This window comes from Lipotes vexillifer, unplaced genomic scaffold (genome assembly GCF_000442215.2).
Source record: "Lipotes vexillifer unplaced genomic scaffold, Lipotes_vexillifer_v1.1 scaffold269, whole genome shotgun sequence".
Taxonomy (NCBI): domain Eukaryota; kingdom Metazoa; phylum Chordata; class Mammalia; order Artiodactyla; family Lipotidae; genus Lipotes; species Lipotes vexillifer.
The window spans coordinates 1,800,609-1,817,845 of NW_006799885.1; the positions used below are offsets into that span (position 1 = coordinate 1,800,609).

At 37.9% G+C, this 17,237-nt stretch overlaps 2 protein-coding genes and 1 non-coding gene across 4 annotated transcripts in view; 2 read left to right on the top strand and 1 right to left on the bottom strand.

The window, feature by feature from the left end:
• The window catches only part of TMEM184C (transmembrane protein 184C), a 29,620-nt gene extending 24,174 nt beyond the window's left edge, over positions 1–5,446 (top strand). Inside the window, exons 6-10 of the mRNA XM_007472006.1 lie at positions 81–174; positions 2,217–2,329; positions 3,683–3,782; positions 4,305–4,476; positions 4,698–5,446. Coding sequence (XP_007472068.1) covers positions 81–174; positions 2,217–2,329; positions 3,683–3,782; positions 4,305–4,476; positions 4,698–4,963 — 745 coding nt within the window. The 3' untranslated portion in view covers positions 4,964–5,446. The remainder of the gene's footprint in view (positions 1–80; positions 175–2,216; positions 2,330–3,682; positions 3,783–4,304; positions 4,477–4,697) is intronic.
• Positions 5,447–6,079: 633 nt separating this feature from the next.
• PRMT9 (protein arginine methyltransferase 9) overlaps positions 6,080–17,237 on the bottom strand; it is a 28,444-nt gene continuing 17,286 nt past the window's right edge. Inside the window, exons 10-12 of one of the 2 annotated variants that reach the window (XM_007472007.1) lie at positions 11,811–11,964; positions 7,548–7,670; positions 6,080–7,257 (exon numbers count right to left, since the gene is read on the bottom strand). In XM_007472007.1, the coding sequence (XP_007472069.1) occupies positions 7,042–7,257; positions 7,548–7,670; positions 11,811–11,964 (493 nt within the window). In that variant the 3' untranslated portion in view covers positions 6,080–7,041. The remainder of the gene's footprint in view (positions 7,258–7,547; positions 7,671–11,810; positions 11,965–17,237) is intronic. The other variant, XM_007472008.1, reaches the window with a different exon arrangement.
• On the top strand, positions 12,504–12,576 carry TRNAG-UCC (transfer RNA glycine (anticodon UCC)). Its single transcript has one exon. It is a non-coding gene; the product is annotated as a tRNA-Gly (tRNA).

A 17,237-nucleotide genomic window follows, 5' to 3' on the forward strand; every position in this document is an offset into this window, starting at 1 on the left:
TATTGCTGTCATTGCTGTATTTTAAAATGTATTTTTGATTTAGTTATTCATAAAGTTGTCTCATTTTTACCATTTTTTAGAATCTGTGAGCTGCTTGGTATATATGATGAAGGGAACTTTAGCTTTTCAAATGCTTGGACTTACTTGGTCATAATAAATAATATGTCACAGTTGGTAAGTAAATATTCATCTTAACTACTAAATTTAGATCTATAGCGCTAAATTTTTTTAGGGAAAGTCTCTTCTGGAATAAAGCTTAATTGTAACTTTAATATTGAACTTCATCTGTAGGAAGAACTTGAAACTTTAACATATCTTTATACATATATAAAGATATAATATCTTTGTTGATTATCTGGTGACTTATACACTGACTCGTTGATTATGTTTTTTCATTTGGTTCTGGTATTCATTGCATAGTTATATGGATATGTCATAAATAAAAGCAGAATGCTCTCCTTTTAAATAAAAAGCACATATCCTAGGCATATTCAGTAAGAAAAATGTTTTATTGGTATATGACAGTACAGGGTTTGAATTAAAATGGGAGAATAAAATTCTCTCATATATTTAGAATTGAAAATTGAGAATGCCAAGTTTTTTAAAATGATGTTATAGAAATTGAAATGCTCCAAAGATATAACTATTGGATCCTTTCAACTTAAGAATGTGGGGCTTCCCTGGTGGTGCAGTGGTTGAGAGTCTGCCTGCCGATGCAGGGGACACAGGTTCATTCCCCGGTCCGGGAGGATCCCACATGCTGCGGAGCAGCTGGGCCCGTGAGCCATGGCCGCTGAGCCTGCCTGTCCGGAGCCTGTGCTCCGCAACGGGAGAGGCCACAACAGTGAAAGCCCCGTGTACCGGAAAAAAAAAGGAATGTGCATTTTATTGAAAATCTTTCATTAATGCTTTCAGCAAAATAATAGTTTAGGTGCATTGGCATGCATGTGTGGTATTAGAAATTTATAATAGGGCCTCCCTGGTGGCGCGGTGGTTGAGAGTCCGCCTGCCAATGCAGGGGATACGGGTTCGTGCCCCGGTCCGGGAGGATCCCACATGCCGGAGTGGCTGGGCCTGTGAGCCATGGCCGCTGAGCTTGCGCGTCCGGCAACAGGAGAGGCCACGACAGCGAGAGGCCCACGTATCGCAAAGAAAAAAAAAAAGAAAAGTAGAAATCAAACGCGTATTCAAAGCTTTTCCATATGTTCATATTCTCTGGAACCAGTAATTCCACTTCTGGGAATGCGTCAAGAAATGGCCAGAAGTACTTTTGCTTTCAGTGTGTTTGTATATAAAGCCTATTGTTTGTTAATTGAAACCTGGAAACGGTCCAACTAGTTAAATATACTATGTACCTTCCATTGGCCAAAACACTAGGCAGTTATTTAATGAAATATATGGTAAAGGGCACTTTAAGTGGAAAAAAAAAAATCAGGCAACAAAATTTCATATTTAGTTGGTTATACCTGCTAAAACCCACCTTATGTGTAGAAAAATGGTTGGATGACGGGACTATGAACAACTTTATACTTTACTGCTTTCATATTCTAAAATAATTTAAATGAGCATTTTATAATAGGAAAAAGTAAACTTTTAGAGAAATGTTCATTGTTATGCAACACTACGCTAATTACAACTGATTTCTAAAAATAGTTAATGTCTTGAGCATTTATCCTTAAAAAGTAAATTCAGCTGGATTAACATACTGCCCTCAAGAAAAATGGTTTCCCTGATTCCTTACTTTCCGATTTCATGGTCACAGTTTTATTGAAGTAGTACTTATTTAATGTGTTCAGTTATAAATAATATGCATACAATTAGAGTTAGTAAGCTCAGCCCTTATACAGTGAACGGTAATTTGTGTATAAAAGCCATTAACAAGCAGATAGATGTTTTTATTTTGGTTGAATGAGAGCCTTTTCTTCCATTCATGGCAGTCACTTGTTCATTGTGTTCTTTGTGGGCTCCTGTAAGTGAACACTCAAAACCATTTTCAGGGAAGATGTTATACATCTCTTCTGAGAAATTTCATACTGTATATATTCATCCACAGTAAACTATAAAAGCTTGTTGTCAATCTAAAAATAGCAAAATAAAGTGTAGAAAATTTTGCCTGAAACATTACTCTGTAACAGGTCTCTGGTGTATAACTTTAATATCAATATCTCTAATACCATATTTAGTTATTCTTATTTAAGAACTTTGTTTGTTTCTAGTTTGCCATGTATTGTCTCCTCCTGTTTTATAAAGTACTGAAGGAAGAACTGAGTCCAATCCAACCTGTTGGCAAATTTCTTTGTGTAAAGCTGGTGGTTTTTGTTTCTTTTTGGTAAGTGTTGCTTTCTCTTAAATGTTCTCATTTTCTAAAGGGCAGTAAAACTGTTGATTCAGAAGGATTTTTAAAAGTCTTAATACGGAAGATGAATTAAAATGTCTACTTAGCTTTCAAAAAATTCATTCTTTTAGCCCTTCTTGGTTTTTCATAAAGAAATAATTAGATGGTCACTGTAACATTTATAAAAAGAAAACAGTTTGAGACACTAAATGTCTCAACACTAAGGGAATCATTTAAAAAAAATCATGGTCTCTTTATATAAGAGAATACAGTTTGGAAGATAAACATCATGTAGAATATTTAATGTGAGGAAATGTTCATTAGTAAAAATACTGTTTAAAACAGAAGGCAAAACTATACATGGTCCCAGTTTAGTAAAGGCGTGGGTGATAGGGGCCTAGAAACAAATACACCAAATTTAATAATATACAAATAATACAAAAAGGGGGGAAAGAAAAATCCCTGAAATCCTGCCACCCAGCATGAATGATTGACATTGTGGTCCCCATCATTTTATATAACTCCACAGAAATACATACTATAAAAACTTGTAGAACTCAATGATACGTTTAGTATATTGCAGTCATAGTTCTTTGTAAGTACAGTGAGGATGTAATTTTGTTTGGGTTTTTTGTTTTCACCTCATACAGTATTCTGATATGCGGATAGAACTTTTTAACCAATCTCCTACTGACATTTAGGTTGTTCCTAATTTTTTTTTACCATTACAAGGATTATTGAAGTGAATATTCTTGTATATAGATCTATGAAAGCTTATCTAACTATATCATTTTAGCTGTTTAAATTTAACCTAGGGGCAGATCCCTAGATTTGCTTGAAATGCTCAGTATGACTCCCCATCTTGGTGTCAGACCCCTTCTGAGTTTGTCTGTAGTTCCAGGACTTCAAACAAGACTAGTTTCAAAATGTTCTTTAAAATAATCTGAGTAATCAATTGATACATGCATAAATAACATTTAAGTATCTGTTCTTTATTTCATTTTAAATTCCAGTTGTACAAGGTGTTAGGCATTGTCTATGTGTAGGAAGAACTTAAAAGCAAATTACTGTGCACACTTTCAAAACAAAAAAAGACTATAAAACACGTACTGAAGTTGTTAGAATACATAATCAAAATTCATGTGATGAAACTGTACTAGAAGTAAATTTGTAAAACAAGTATATTTAATACAGATACACAGTGTCTTCAGGAATATGCTGTAAAGGCAGGGTGGAGGTGGTCCACAGGTTGTGCTGGGGTTTAACTTTTTAAATGGCATATTTTTAAAGCAACTGCTCATTTTATGCTTGATATAGATTTGGCGTTTACCTTTTCCTAACATATAGGCAAGCAGTAGTTATTGCTTTGTTGGTAAAAGTTGGCGTTATTTCTGAAAAGCATACGTGGGAATGGCAAACAGTAGAAGCTGTGGCCACAGGACTCCAGGTAAGTAATGCTCTCTCTGAATTCAACAGAACTTTACTATTTGTTAAGCATTTTTACATGTTATCTCCTCGGCCTGACCACATGCAGGCTATGGAGCTACTGCTGTCCTCACTTCACATGTGAGGAAATGGGGGAACCCTAGAAAATATTGGTCAGTTACTAATTTGTAGTAGAACCAGGAACAGAACCTAGATTTTGTTATTCCTACTCTATTTCACTTTCTGCATTTCTCCTCTAAGTCCTTGGACAGTGGAAGAGAATGCATTGTACTTGGCAAAGAAGTACTGGATTGAGGTAGTGCAAAATAGAGTTAAAGTTTTGGCGTTTTGTGTTGTTTTTTTTTTTGAAGAGGTCAGAAATCATTATTTTGGAAAATGAAAAAATGAATAGTCTTGTGGGAAAAAAACAGCTGTTGGTATTTCAGTACTTTTGAAAAGAGAGAAAAATAGTGCTTTCCCTTTTTACCTGCAAAACTAGGTTGAAACTCCAACATGGCTGACATTGTTGATATTGTTGTTGTAGGACTTTATTATCTGTATTGAGATGTTCCTTGCTGCTATTGCTCATCACTACACTTTCTCATATAAACCATATGTCCAAGAAGCAGAAGAGGGCTCATGCTTTGATTCCTTTCTTGCCATGTGGGATGTTTCAGATATTAGGGATGATATTTCTGAACAAGTAAGGCATGTTGGTAAGTACCAGCCATTTAATTCATTCGAATAGGCTATTGTAGTTCTCCTATCAGGTCTTGTTTAAGAGGTGAAAAGACTTTGTGTAAAGCAGTAGTACCACAGTAAGGCTCTCCAAATTGGGAGGAGGGAAGCGGGGAGCTTATTTTTAGCATGGCAAGTTTATAGTAGTAAAAATAACCAAACTTTTGGCTAACTCAGAAACCTTTATGTTACTTTAAAGGAAGGACAGTCATGGGACATCCTAGGAAAAAGTTTTTTCCTGAGGATCAAGATCAAAATGAACACACAAGCCTGTTATCATCGTCATCACAAGATGCAATTTCTGTTGCCTCTTCTGTGCCACCTTCACCCATGGGTCACTATCAAGGGTTTGGACACACTGTGACTCCCCAGACTACACCTACTACAGCTAATGTATCTGATGACATATGTAATGATACTACAGGAGAGAAAAAAGAACCTTCAGATAAGTCCGTGGCCTCCTGAACAGTGTGCAGAAGCTGTGCTACTACCATGTTATTTCATTACCTGGTATCCCATTGCTCAGGATTTTGTGCTTGGGACAAGCCGTTAATGATGGAAAATTTCAACAAAACGGCAAAAACCAGGTACAACTACTGGATTCATACAACTAGGTTTTGTATAACACAAATAACCAGTCTAAATATCCTAGACTTAGACTTGACTTAACACTATAGAGTATCACATACTCAAATGGAGGAAATGACTACTAAACGTTCTTGACATTACAGTGCTCTATCAAGAGGAGGACGTTAAAAAAAAAAAGTGCTTTCTACCACTGCTGCATGAATATAATGCTCTGGAATTAGCAGAAAGTGTAATTCAGAAATATGAATTAGTGAAACTTAATCATAATCATGTGCCATATATGCTTACCTAACAATTATTTCTCTATTTCTCAACTGGATGTCTTTCAATAAATAAGAATTTATCATTTATTTTCTGCAACTTTTTATATCTCTCATTCTTTCAACATAGACCCTTCTTAATGTTACAACAAAAAGTTCATGATTAGAGGCACAGCAGAAAAAAATTAAGTCCAAAAAATTAAAGGGTTGAAAATCATATACCTACAATGAAAGAGGCCTATATCTTACATTTCTACTAGGAGAAATATCTGACCTAATCTATTAATCGTAAAACAACTACTGCCTAAAAATCATATTTGCACCAATGTGAACAGATTAATAGGTTATCCAGGACTTTGAGATGAATAAAGAATAAAGTGGATGGAAGAGTGGAAGATAAATAAGAAACTTGTGATAGAAACAGAGTCTGCTTTTCCTCAGTGCTACTAAAGGTGTCAGCAAATGTAAATCTCAGCTGAGTCGTCTTAATTATTTATCAAACCACAGTCAGAAGACTTATAGATGCTATTTGGGAGAAATTTATTACTTAGGATGGAGTTCCTCTAATTGTTAATCACAGCCATTGGGTCTAACATTTTAAGCTGAAAATAAATACAGAAAGGGCCAGAGCGGTATGTTGCAAATAGCAAGGGTAAGTATCATTTCTCAAAACCTATGCTTTATATATTTAAGCGCATATACATACACACACATACCTACTGGTTCACAGTAATTAGATACAAAGTTTTTATTCTGTCCATTATTATAAACTAAACACTTCTACTGAAAATAAAGTTGGGCAGTATAAGAGGCAAGGAGAATAGGCAGTGTAAAGAGAAGGTACATCTTATTTTCTGTGTGGCTAACCTACAGAGAGCACACAGCATATAGAAGGCATGATCATCTTCTTCCTTATTAATGTCCCTATTTCAAGTCTTTAAAATCTGGACTAATTATTTTTTTCTTTCTGTGTATCCAAATCAAAACTTTGAAAAATACTGGTTTAGGTTTAACTCTTCCTTGAACTTAATTTATCAGCTTTAAATTTTTTCTTCACCAAAGGTAGACCACGAAAAATGCTGCCTCCTAAGATTTTATTTTGTTCCTCTTTTACTCTTTTAATTACATTTAGTCTAGAGCTTAAATTCTTACTCAGGTTTGCATACCCAAAACACAAAAACTGAGACGGAGGTTCAGAAGTATTTCACTGTTTACAAGAAGCAAGCTTGGAATTTACAGATAACCATAAACCCTCAGTCTAAAGTGGAAGCCAACTTTTTGAGGTATCCCCACTATAAGTTTGGATTTGAGAAAAATAGCCAAGATGCCTAAAAACTGAAAATGAGCCTCAAAATTCCTTATATTTATAGCTTTAGAGTACAAACTAACAGGTTTGGCAAAATTTAATCTATAGTAAGTAAAACCAAGCAATAAAAACAGTTTCCTAATTTGAAAAATTAATGACAGCCTTTTCCAGTAAAGAAGTCTGCAGCAATATTTTTGTAATCATGCTACTCTTTAATTTAGGGTCTTTTAAATACACTTTATTAATGTCAGTTTTTTAAAAATATTTGACCATTACAAGGACTTAAATCTTTGTACCTCCATTTTATGATTACAATCCCACTACTAATTCAGACTAGAACTGTGTACTTGCTGCTCTACTTCCACCTTTTTTCATTAGAAAACTGCTCTTCATTGCTTTACTGTGATGCTGACGTTGCTTTTGTGGTGCTGGACGTTGAGTACAAGTTCGTCTCCCATTTCCACCTGGATGGGATTATCTAAAACAACTGCAGCTTGTTTCCAGTGGGAGGCTTCACTGGAAGTATCCAACCTAATCTCATCGTCAAGGTACATATGATACCAAAAGGGAATGGCAGTCACTTGTCCAGATTTACATATGCATACCTAGGAAAATTAAGAAATCATGAAAATTTCATCAGAGTAAACAGAGCAGACTTGGATAAGTCTTTGTCTTTTTAGCTTTAGATCCAAATTTTATAAAGGAATATATTTAATCACCCAATTCAAATTAATACCAACCTGTTTTATTCACTAATATTACCCAAGCCCATGTTTGGATATTGTTCAGAAAATTTAAGTCTTCAAAGGAAGTGGCTAAAACTATTTTATGTATGTAAAGTAGTATATAGTTTAAGATAATTCTGAATATGACAAGAGTAATCATTTTATATTACCTTTACTTCTCTGTTAGAGGTGTTCAAATATGGCGTCATTAAGTCTAGTCTTAAGAGTTCCACTGGTTTGCTTAAAGGTATACAGGGCAGTGAGGATAGGTCCAAAAATACACGTATAGGTACCTAAAGAAAGTATAAAATTTTCACTTTTACTCAATTCTTTTTTTGACCAAGTCTCGTTAAGTTTCCTCCTTTGTACTTCGCTCAGTATGACATAGTGCTTTTGACATCTATTACCTCATTTAATTCCCACATCAACCTTAAGGCATAAGGACTTCCGTTCTACAGGAAGAATGAACAAACCAAGGTTTTAGGCTGGTTAAATGATTTTCTGTGATTTCAATTATCTATAGATTCTTCACTTGGATGAAAGCAAATTTTTACTTAACCAGGCAGCTCCAAAAAGTTTAAGCCAAGGATGTGCTTATGTGTGAACGATGACTAATAAGCAGACAGTACAGTAAGCCCCCTACGTATGATCAAGTTCCGTTCCAAGAGCACATTTGTTAAGTCCAACCAAGTTAGCCTAGGTACCCCACTAACACAATCAGCTATATAGCACTGTACTGTAATAGGTTTATAATACTTCTCACACAGATAATGCATAAAAAACAAGCACAAAAAATAAAGAGAACATTTTTAATATTATAGTACAGTGCCTTGAAAAAATGATCCAGTAATGTCTGGGTGGCAGCTCTTTTTTTCTCATCACAGATGAAACAGTAGCACTGGATTGCATTCTGAACGGCTGCTGCAACCTTTGTGGTATCATTCTAAATTCGAGTCCTCTGCCTCAAAAACTAACAGTGCCCCCCCCAAATAAAGAAGATCCCCTTGCCACTTCCTGCACTGTGAATCCCTTCGGTTCTTCAGTCTCTTCTTCCTCTTGTCTCTCTTTGTCCTTTCTCTGGGTCGAAGAGAATTCAGGAAATTCCCGGGCAGCTACCGTATCTGTACTCACTGCCTTGCCACTTTTACACTGAAGGTTGGCTCTAGCCTTGAACCGATGAAACCAGCCATGGCTGGCATTAGAAGATGCGCCCTCTGATTCTTCGCCATGTTTCTTCTTCAAGTCTCCATAAACGCTTCTAACTTCCTCTTGCATCAGCATTAAGCTGAGCGGGACTCGACGCTGATGCCGATCCCGTGTCCACACTGAGAAGTTTCTTCATCTCCTCCATCACTTTTCCATGCTGCTTCTTCGATATTATCGACATCATCGGCACAGCAGACCTCACATGTTCCAAGACCTTGTCCTTGTTCTTTAGAATCATGCTGATGGTTGAACGATTCACGTTATAAGAATGAGTGATGTCTACCATCTTTTCGCCTCACTCCACTTTCAATTGTTTTCTCTTCTGTTTCCATCATTATCGCTTGGTGCCTTCTTAACAGTACCAGCTACATCACCGCTGCTTTTACGCTTGCTTCCAGACATCTGGGCTTGAAATAAACATACTGTACCACTGTACTCTATACAGTACTGTAAAGTGCACAAAAGCACAACCACTTGTAGAGGATGCACACATGACAACGTACGCCAGACACATGAACTAACTTACGTGATTGGTTCGCATCTTTGAAAGTTCGCAACTTGAAGGTTCATATGTAGGAGACTTACTGAACAACATTAATTATTGAACTGTTTGAGCAAATATGCCAAGTTCAGCCAAACAGCTAACAGTGGATTTCATTTTGAAAACAGGTTATTTTTCTAGAAGGCAGTGGTTCTCAACTTTGACTGCAAATTAAAATCACCTAAGGAGCTTTTAAAAAGTCCAACTGCTCAGGCCACACCTCAGATCCATCTGGAGTTGGGATCCAGATACCAGTAGTTCTGAGAGTACAGTCAAGGTTGAGAACCACTGCTATAAACTGTTCCATCAATTTTAGTAGCAATGAAACTTCCTACTAATAACTTTTAGCCTTCTCATTTGAAATAGAAAGGAAACTGTTTAAAAAGTGTTCTCTTTCCTTTGAATAAAATATTAGAGAGCAACTGTTCATGGTGAGAAAGGACACAGATATATCAACCTCTCCCTGGGCATCCTTGAAGGCATCCAACCTTTCCTCCACATAAAAACAGCAATTCCATGCCATTTCCAGGACTCTTGCCCTAAATCCCTATTTGTATCAGTCACCAGAAGAACAGCCCTAGATTCCTGTGTCACCTCTCATCACCTGCACTCTAATCCCCACACAGCTGTACCCATCCCTCATAATCTGTCCTCACTTGTTTCTTAACCTAGCCTACTGGCCACTCCTGTCATCTTTGCTAATTCCTTCTTAGATTTCCAATGTACAGCTCATAACTTTGTGAGTTCTCTAGAATTTAGTTCTCAGCCCTCTTCTCTTTCTACACATCCCCAAGGTGATTGCATCCCATTATTCTGGCTTTAAATATCATCTACCAAATCTGACTGCCAAATTTACATCTCCAGGCTAGCTATTTCTCTGAATTCTTATCCAACTGCTTAACGGCCCCATAAAAACGTAAGCACAACTTGATCCTCCTGTTATTTTCCCCATATCAGTAAATGGCAACTATCCTTCCAGGCACTTTCTCATACCCCATGTCCCATCTATCACAAAACCTACCTTCAAAATACATCAACAATCTGACCACTCTGCACCACAACCATTGATACCACTCTAGGCTAAGTCACTACCACCTCTCTCCTGGATTACTGCAATAACCTTATGCCTCTGCCGGCTCTCCATGGTGGTCTACTCCCAATACAGCAGCCATAGCAAGCCTTTCAAAACAAGTCACACCTTATCACTCCTCTGGTCAATACCCTCCAGTTGTTTTCCACCCCTTTCAGAGTAAAAGCCAAAACCTTCACCACAACCTCTACAGGAGGCTCTACAGGATCTGGCTCCTAATACTTTTCTCACCGCATCCTTCATCCCACTCTCCCTCATGGTTTCCTGCTGTTTCTGAATACTCCAATCATGCTCTTGCCTCAGGTCTTTGCACTTGTTGATCCTTTGACTTGTATATGGTTTGCTTCCTTATTTCTCTCTGGTCTCTGCTTAAATATCACTTATCCTTGAGTCCTTTCCTTAGGCATTACCTAAATAAAATAGAACATCCCATCTTCTCCCAACTCCCATTCTCCTCTAGCCTTCTCACTTCTCACCATCTATTATACTAATCTTTCTACTCCTTTGTTTACTGTCCATCTCTTGTCTCTTTATCGTCAATTTGAATGTTAGCTCCATGATATGTGAAAAATATATCAACCATGAAACATAAGCTGTGAAGGAAAGGAGGATATGAGATGGGAGGCAGGGTGAAAAGATGGCAGGATTAAAATATCATAGATTCTGATGGAATCGAAGAATTGCTGATGTCAGGATCAGGAGAGAATAAGCTAGAAAGATAGGAGATGGTAGTACTTTGGGACCACACAAAGAAATAATTTAAACTTCTCTGTCTTCTGGTAAGTGTATTTTGTTTATTAAACTCTCCAGAAAAACTAAGAGTAAATAAACTCTAAAACCTTAGTCTGCTCTGAAAAAATCATTTACTCAACAAATTTATATTTGTTTAGCAAGTATTGTTCATGGAAGATCTAACAATGCATATTCAAGAGCTAACCATCTATAGCCTATTGATAAAAGGTTTAGATATCGCTCCTTTAATTCGGTACTCAACATCCCACTTCTCAAAATGCCGCTTTGGCTTACACAGCAGATCCCACCTATTTCCAACCCCACACCTCTTCCCTGGACATTCCATCCACTCCCACAGTTATAACTCACAAATTTTATTTTGCTGCTAGTAGCTCTGCCAGCACTAAATCCTTGTTTCCCAAAGAGCAACTAACCCCTTTCCTAGGCTCCTCCATTCCGGCTCCCTGCAGCCTGACTGCCCAGACGTTAACTGCTCACTCCTGTCACCTGCCAGCCAGAAGTCTCAATGTGATTAAGGGTTCATATTTAGAACAGATGTCTCCTTTTGGCGGCTGCTTTTTTAGACAAGGAGCACACTTTTTCATAAGACTAAACCCAGTACCCTATTTTCCATTTACAACAGTGGTTCCGAGCAAAATCTATAGACTTTTGTCAGTAAGAACAACAGAATTCCTCGGCTATACTAACCCCTAGGTTGATTTTTACCAGTAGTAAGTTCCTTTGCTATAGAAACCTGATTACCATCCCAATCCAGCTAAACACAGTGACTATAAAGCTACAGAGAGAGAGAAGGCAGACTGTGGGTGACATCCAAGTGGCTGAACTTCTCTTCAGAACACTTACCTGAAACTGGTTAATAAAAGGTGCGATATTAAATCCCAGAGTTCGTTCTGCTCCCTGCACAGCGCTCTCCTCCACCAGTGTCTGCGACTCCACGAGCAACCCAAACATCAGCGTGTACTGGGGAAGGATCTTACCTCCAGACTGCAGCAAACACCTGGAGGAAGGAAAAATGCTCTAAAAAGCATCCTGATTCTCCACATTCTGTAAGTATCAATAACTAAATCATGACTAATTGGGGAGCTACAGATTGTATATAATCTAACACACTTTTAGACTGGTAGCTGGCTGGTAGCTCAGAATGGCAGACTGCTTGAAAAGTAACCGGTCAGCTGGATGGATACAAGTTTTTACATTAAGGAAGAATCGTCAATGGCTATTAAAATTAGTGGGTAAGGGGGACTTCCCTGATGGCACAGTGGATAGGACTCCGTGCTCCCAATGCAGGGGGCCAGGGTTCAATCCCTGATCAGGGAACTAGATCCCACACGTGTGCCGCAACTAAGAGTTCACATGCCACAACTAAGGAGGCTGCATGCCGCAACTAAGGAGCCCTGGAGCCACAACTAAGGAGCCCGCCTGCTAAAACCAAGACCCAGTGCAACCAAATAAATAAATGAATGAATAAATGAATAAATTAAATGAATAAATTTAATAAATGAATACATTTCAAAAAATACTAGTGGGTGAGGGACTTCCCCGGTGGTCCAGTGGTTAGGACTGTGCACTTCCACTGCAGAGGGCACAGGTTCGATCCCTGACTGGGGAATCCCGCATGCCACGCAGTGCAGCCAAAAAAAAAAAAAACCCAAAAAACTAATGGGTGAAAGTTTGATTAGGAAAAGGATATTTACATAGTCTCAAAGTATCACCCCCATAAATGACTTACTTATTACAAAGGGAAAATAGCAACTTAGGGTGGAAAAACCTAATGGATACAACTTTAACTGATCTAAATTCACAACAACAATATGGGATAAAGCAACACCATGTGCCTTTGTGACAAAACTTCAGTGACAAAACCTCTGTAAAATGGGTAATCTGCCTCTAGTAAGAAACATGAGAAACATTCCACAAAATAAAAGGCCTGCACTTTTCAAAACTGTGAATCTCATGAAAGACTGAGGAACTCTGGGCATATACCCAGAGAAAACCATTAATTCAAAAAGACACATGCACCCCAATGTTCACTGCAGCACTATTTACAACAGCCAGGTCATGGAAACAACCTAAATGCCCATCAACAAATGAAACAAAGAAGATCTGGTACATACGTACAATGGAATATTACTCAGCTATAAAAAGGAACGAAATTGGGTCATTTGTAGAGACATGGATGGACCTAGAGGCTGTCATACAGAGTGATGCAAGTCAGAATGAAAAAAACAAATACCGTATATTAACGCATATATGTGGAATCTAGAAAAATGGTACAGATGAACCGGTTTGCAAGGGAGAAACAGAGACACAGATGTAGAGAACAAACATATGGACACCAAGGGAGGAAAGCGGGTGCGGGGGGATGAATTGGGAGATTGGGATTGACATATATACACTGATATGTGTAAAACAGATAACTAATAAGAACCTGCTGCTTTAAAAAAAAAAAAAAAAAAAGACTCAGGAACTGTTCCAGAATAAAGGAGACTAAAGAAACTAAATGCAATGTGCAATCCTAGACTGAATTCTGGACTAGGTACAAAAAGGCTATAAAGGATATTACTCCAACAAATGGTGAAATCTGAGTAAGATTTTTCCCTTAGATATCAGTACTGTGTCCACGTAGATATCCTAATTTTGTTAAGTGTGTGATGAATATATAAATGAGTGTCCTTTTTCTTACAAAATACACACCAAGGTGTTTAGGGGTAAAAATATGATATCTGGAACTTACTCTAAAGTGTTCAGAGAGAATACTAAAGCACATGTGGCAAAACAGTAACAATTTGTGAATCTGGGTGTAAGGTACATGTTTGGTTCTTTGTACTATTCTCTAACTTCTCTGTAAGCTTGAAATTTTTCAAAATAAAAAGTTAAACACTCTGAAAGGGAAAAAAAAGTGATTAAAAATCCAAACACTCTATTAAAAGTGTGAATAAAAGGCTAACAAAACCCTTTCTCCTCCTACAGTTGATCTAGATTCACCTTCTGTTTCCCTGGAAATCCTAAAAAGGTGGAATGTCAGCTGTGTTATCAGCAATACTGCTTATGATTTAAAAAAAATTTAAATGCCTCTTAATAGGTAGATGCACCTGGATTGAGAGAACTGTAAACTATAAATGCCTGATGGGAAGCCACACCACCTCTGGGCTTCCCTGAGTGTGGGATGACTTGTAACCACGTGTTCCTATTGCTGGGACTTGGAAGCTATGCCCTGGGGAGAAGTTCCTATGTGAGATGTGAGGCTCTTAAGCCAAGGCAGCTCCCACGCCCACATGCACAGGGCTGTTTCCACACACCTGAGCTGTGTGGGAGGCATGAGAGCAGTGGGTGGGTCACCTACTGCCATCAAAGGAAACGGATGTGGAGGATACTCTAAGGCACTTTCATCGTTCACCACATTTACAATCAAACGTTAAATCCCTCATTTTTACTGAACATTCCAAGTCGGTTTCCACTTGAACTTCTAGGACAGGCTACTACAGACAGCTGGACTTTGTATTATCTATTGTATGTATCTTTCATAGTGAGCTTTCAGTCTTAAATATTTCTAGTCAGTAAGGATCTATTTATAAGAATACAGGACTAAATGTTTGACCAATGCATATATAAAAAGACAGTTCCTGCAAGTTTCTAAAATTGTACGCCACGCAGTTTCCCTGAATAAAATAGTGTTCACACTATTTTAATCTGAAATCTTAACTCAAATCCTTCTTAACTCAATGTTACCGTTACTAATAAGAATGCTTCTTAGTCATAAAACAGTAATCGCCTTGCAACTCCACTTAGCTTGACTGACACTGAGTGGTTTGTTGTCACTTACACCACTGCAGCTGCCAGACTCCTCAAGGGAATCCTCTGCAAAGCCAAGTAATATCTCTGAACCATCTGTGCCTTCAGGAAAAAAAAAAAAATGTTCCAACTCAAAACTCTAAGCATAAATGGCAAAAATTCTGAAGAAACTCTTCGTTGTTTCCTTGTGATCCAACATGAAGTGTTTTAAAATGGGTTTAAATTAAAAAAAAAAAAAATCTCACCAGCCTTTTAAACTTTCTCCTGTATTTTAATCTAGTATGACTGAATAAAAGTTAATAATGAACATTTTAAAACAACGTTAGCAAAGGTAACTGAATACTTAAGTTTGTGTAGTGGCTTATCTTTTTTCCTTGCCTTTTTTTGGGAGGGTTGGTATCCAGTGAGACAGATGCCCTTTATCCTTATCCTAAATACAATCTATCCTCCCAACCCCTAAGTGCATCCTCTTTGACCAGTCATGAGGCCTCCCCACTGTCAGCGGCTAAAGCTAATAATAAAAGGCTTGGGTGGGAGTCACTGCACACCTCTGGCCCCAGAAGCAAGGGAAGCTGACACCTCCAGGAGCACCTGGTAAGGGGCCTGTGCAGGAGCTTCGGCTGAAGGGCAGAGCACTGGCTCTCCACTGTTCCTCAGGAGCTGTTCTGCGGGACGGGGAGAACACTGGCTAAAACAGTGATCGCACGTGCTGCTAGCATTTAGCTCCCGAGGTGCCAAACATCCTGCAACACATAGAGGATAGTCCTACCTAAGAACTGACCCCACCCCACCCCCTAAAAGACCGTCCCACCCAAACTGCCAACAGGACCCCTCCCTCTGCTGAGAAACACTGAAGGGGAACTGTAGGCAGCTTTACGAAAGTTGTTTCCCACTAACATAACCAACCAGTCCATCAATGGATGGTTAAGCAAAATGTGACATATACATACAATGGAAGATTATTCCACCTGAAAAAGGAAGGAAATTCTGACATATACTACAACATGGATGATGAACCTGAAGGACATTATGCTAAGTGAAGTAAGAGTCTCACACACATACACGCACACACAAAACCAACAAATACTGCATGATTCCAGTCATATGAGGTAAGGAGTCAAACTCACAGAAGCAGAGAGTAGAATGGTGGTTGCCCGGGCCTGGGGTGGGGGTGGGGTTGGGATGAAGAGTTATTGTTTAATGGGCATAAAGTTTCAGTTTTACAAGATGAAAAGAGATCCGAGGATGGTTGGGGAAACGACTGCCCCACACTACGAAAGTATTTAATACCACTGAACTATCCACTTCAAGACGGTTAAGACAAAAAATTTTATGGGCATTTTACCACAATTAAAAAAAAAATAGAAAAAGAATTAAATCAAAACTAAAAATAAATAAACCATTAGGTAAATTGTACACCTTTCCAAGGTGATTCTACCAAATAAGTCAAACCTCATCTGTGTCAGAAATTCGTAGGGCTGAAATGCCTTCAAAGGCATCTAATCCAGTATCCCTCATTTTATAGATGAGGGAAAGTGAGGACAAGAGATATTAAATGACTTAAAAAAATTTTTACTGCTTCAGGAATTCACAGACAAATCTGAGACCAGATTCAAACCCACCCTTCCAGCTCCTTGTTCTATACTCTACCTAAGGTACATCTGTTTAAAATTTTAAGAGAGAGTGTGTATGTTTCTATTTACATATGTCAGACCTCTATATCCCCATAATTTGTGATATGTACAAGATTGTTTTAAAGACTAGAAAATGGCAGTGATTTTTACTAGTTACCTCATAAGAAAAGATGTGTGGTTAACAAAAGAAAATGCATATAAAACCTAAAATATAATTAACTATATAAGCAAATGTTTTTTTCCTGAACAATTTGCCTTTTCCTATTGCAGTTTGGTCTGCATTTCCACCACTGCTCCTATACTACAAAACAACCCCTGTTCATATACCACAAAATTTAAAACGTATAAATTCATTTTACTTAAACTTGGGCCCCCAAATGTTCAATATTGCCATCTTTTCAGATCTGAGCAACACAACTGAAGAACTTGGAAGCTTAGCCAGATTTGCTTTCAATTTTAAATACTAGGGTCAAGTCTGTCCCCAGTAACCTAAACTGAAGGACAAATTCCTTAGGGAGAGAACTATACTATAGAGATTTTAGGACCTAAAACGACTAGGACTTGTTCCCAAGCAGCACTCTGCTCTCCCAATACACCATCAGATGCATACTATATGTTTCTCATCAGTTTTTCTTATAAAGATGAAATTTGATTTTTCCTTATTCACCCTTGAATGTCTTATCTGTTCTTATAGAGCTCTAATTAATTCCCTATATTATACACAGGCAGTCCAATCCCAACGCAGGCTCTCTTCACACCTGCAGGGCAGAGGATCCTTTAAAGAAAAAAAAAAACAAATTCAGTAATGACATGCACAGAAAGAGAAAGACAAGAAGTCATAGGT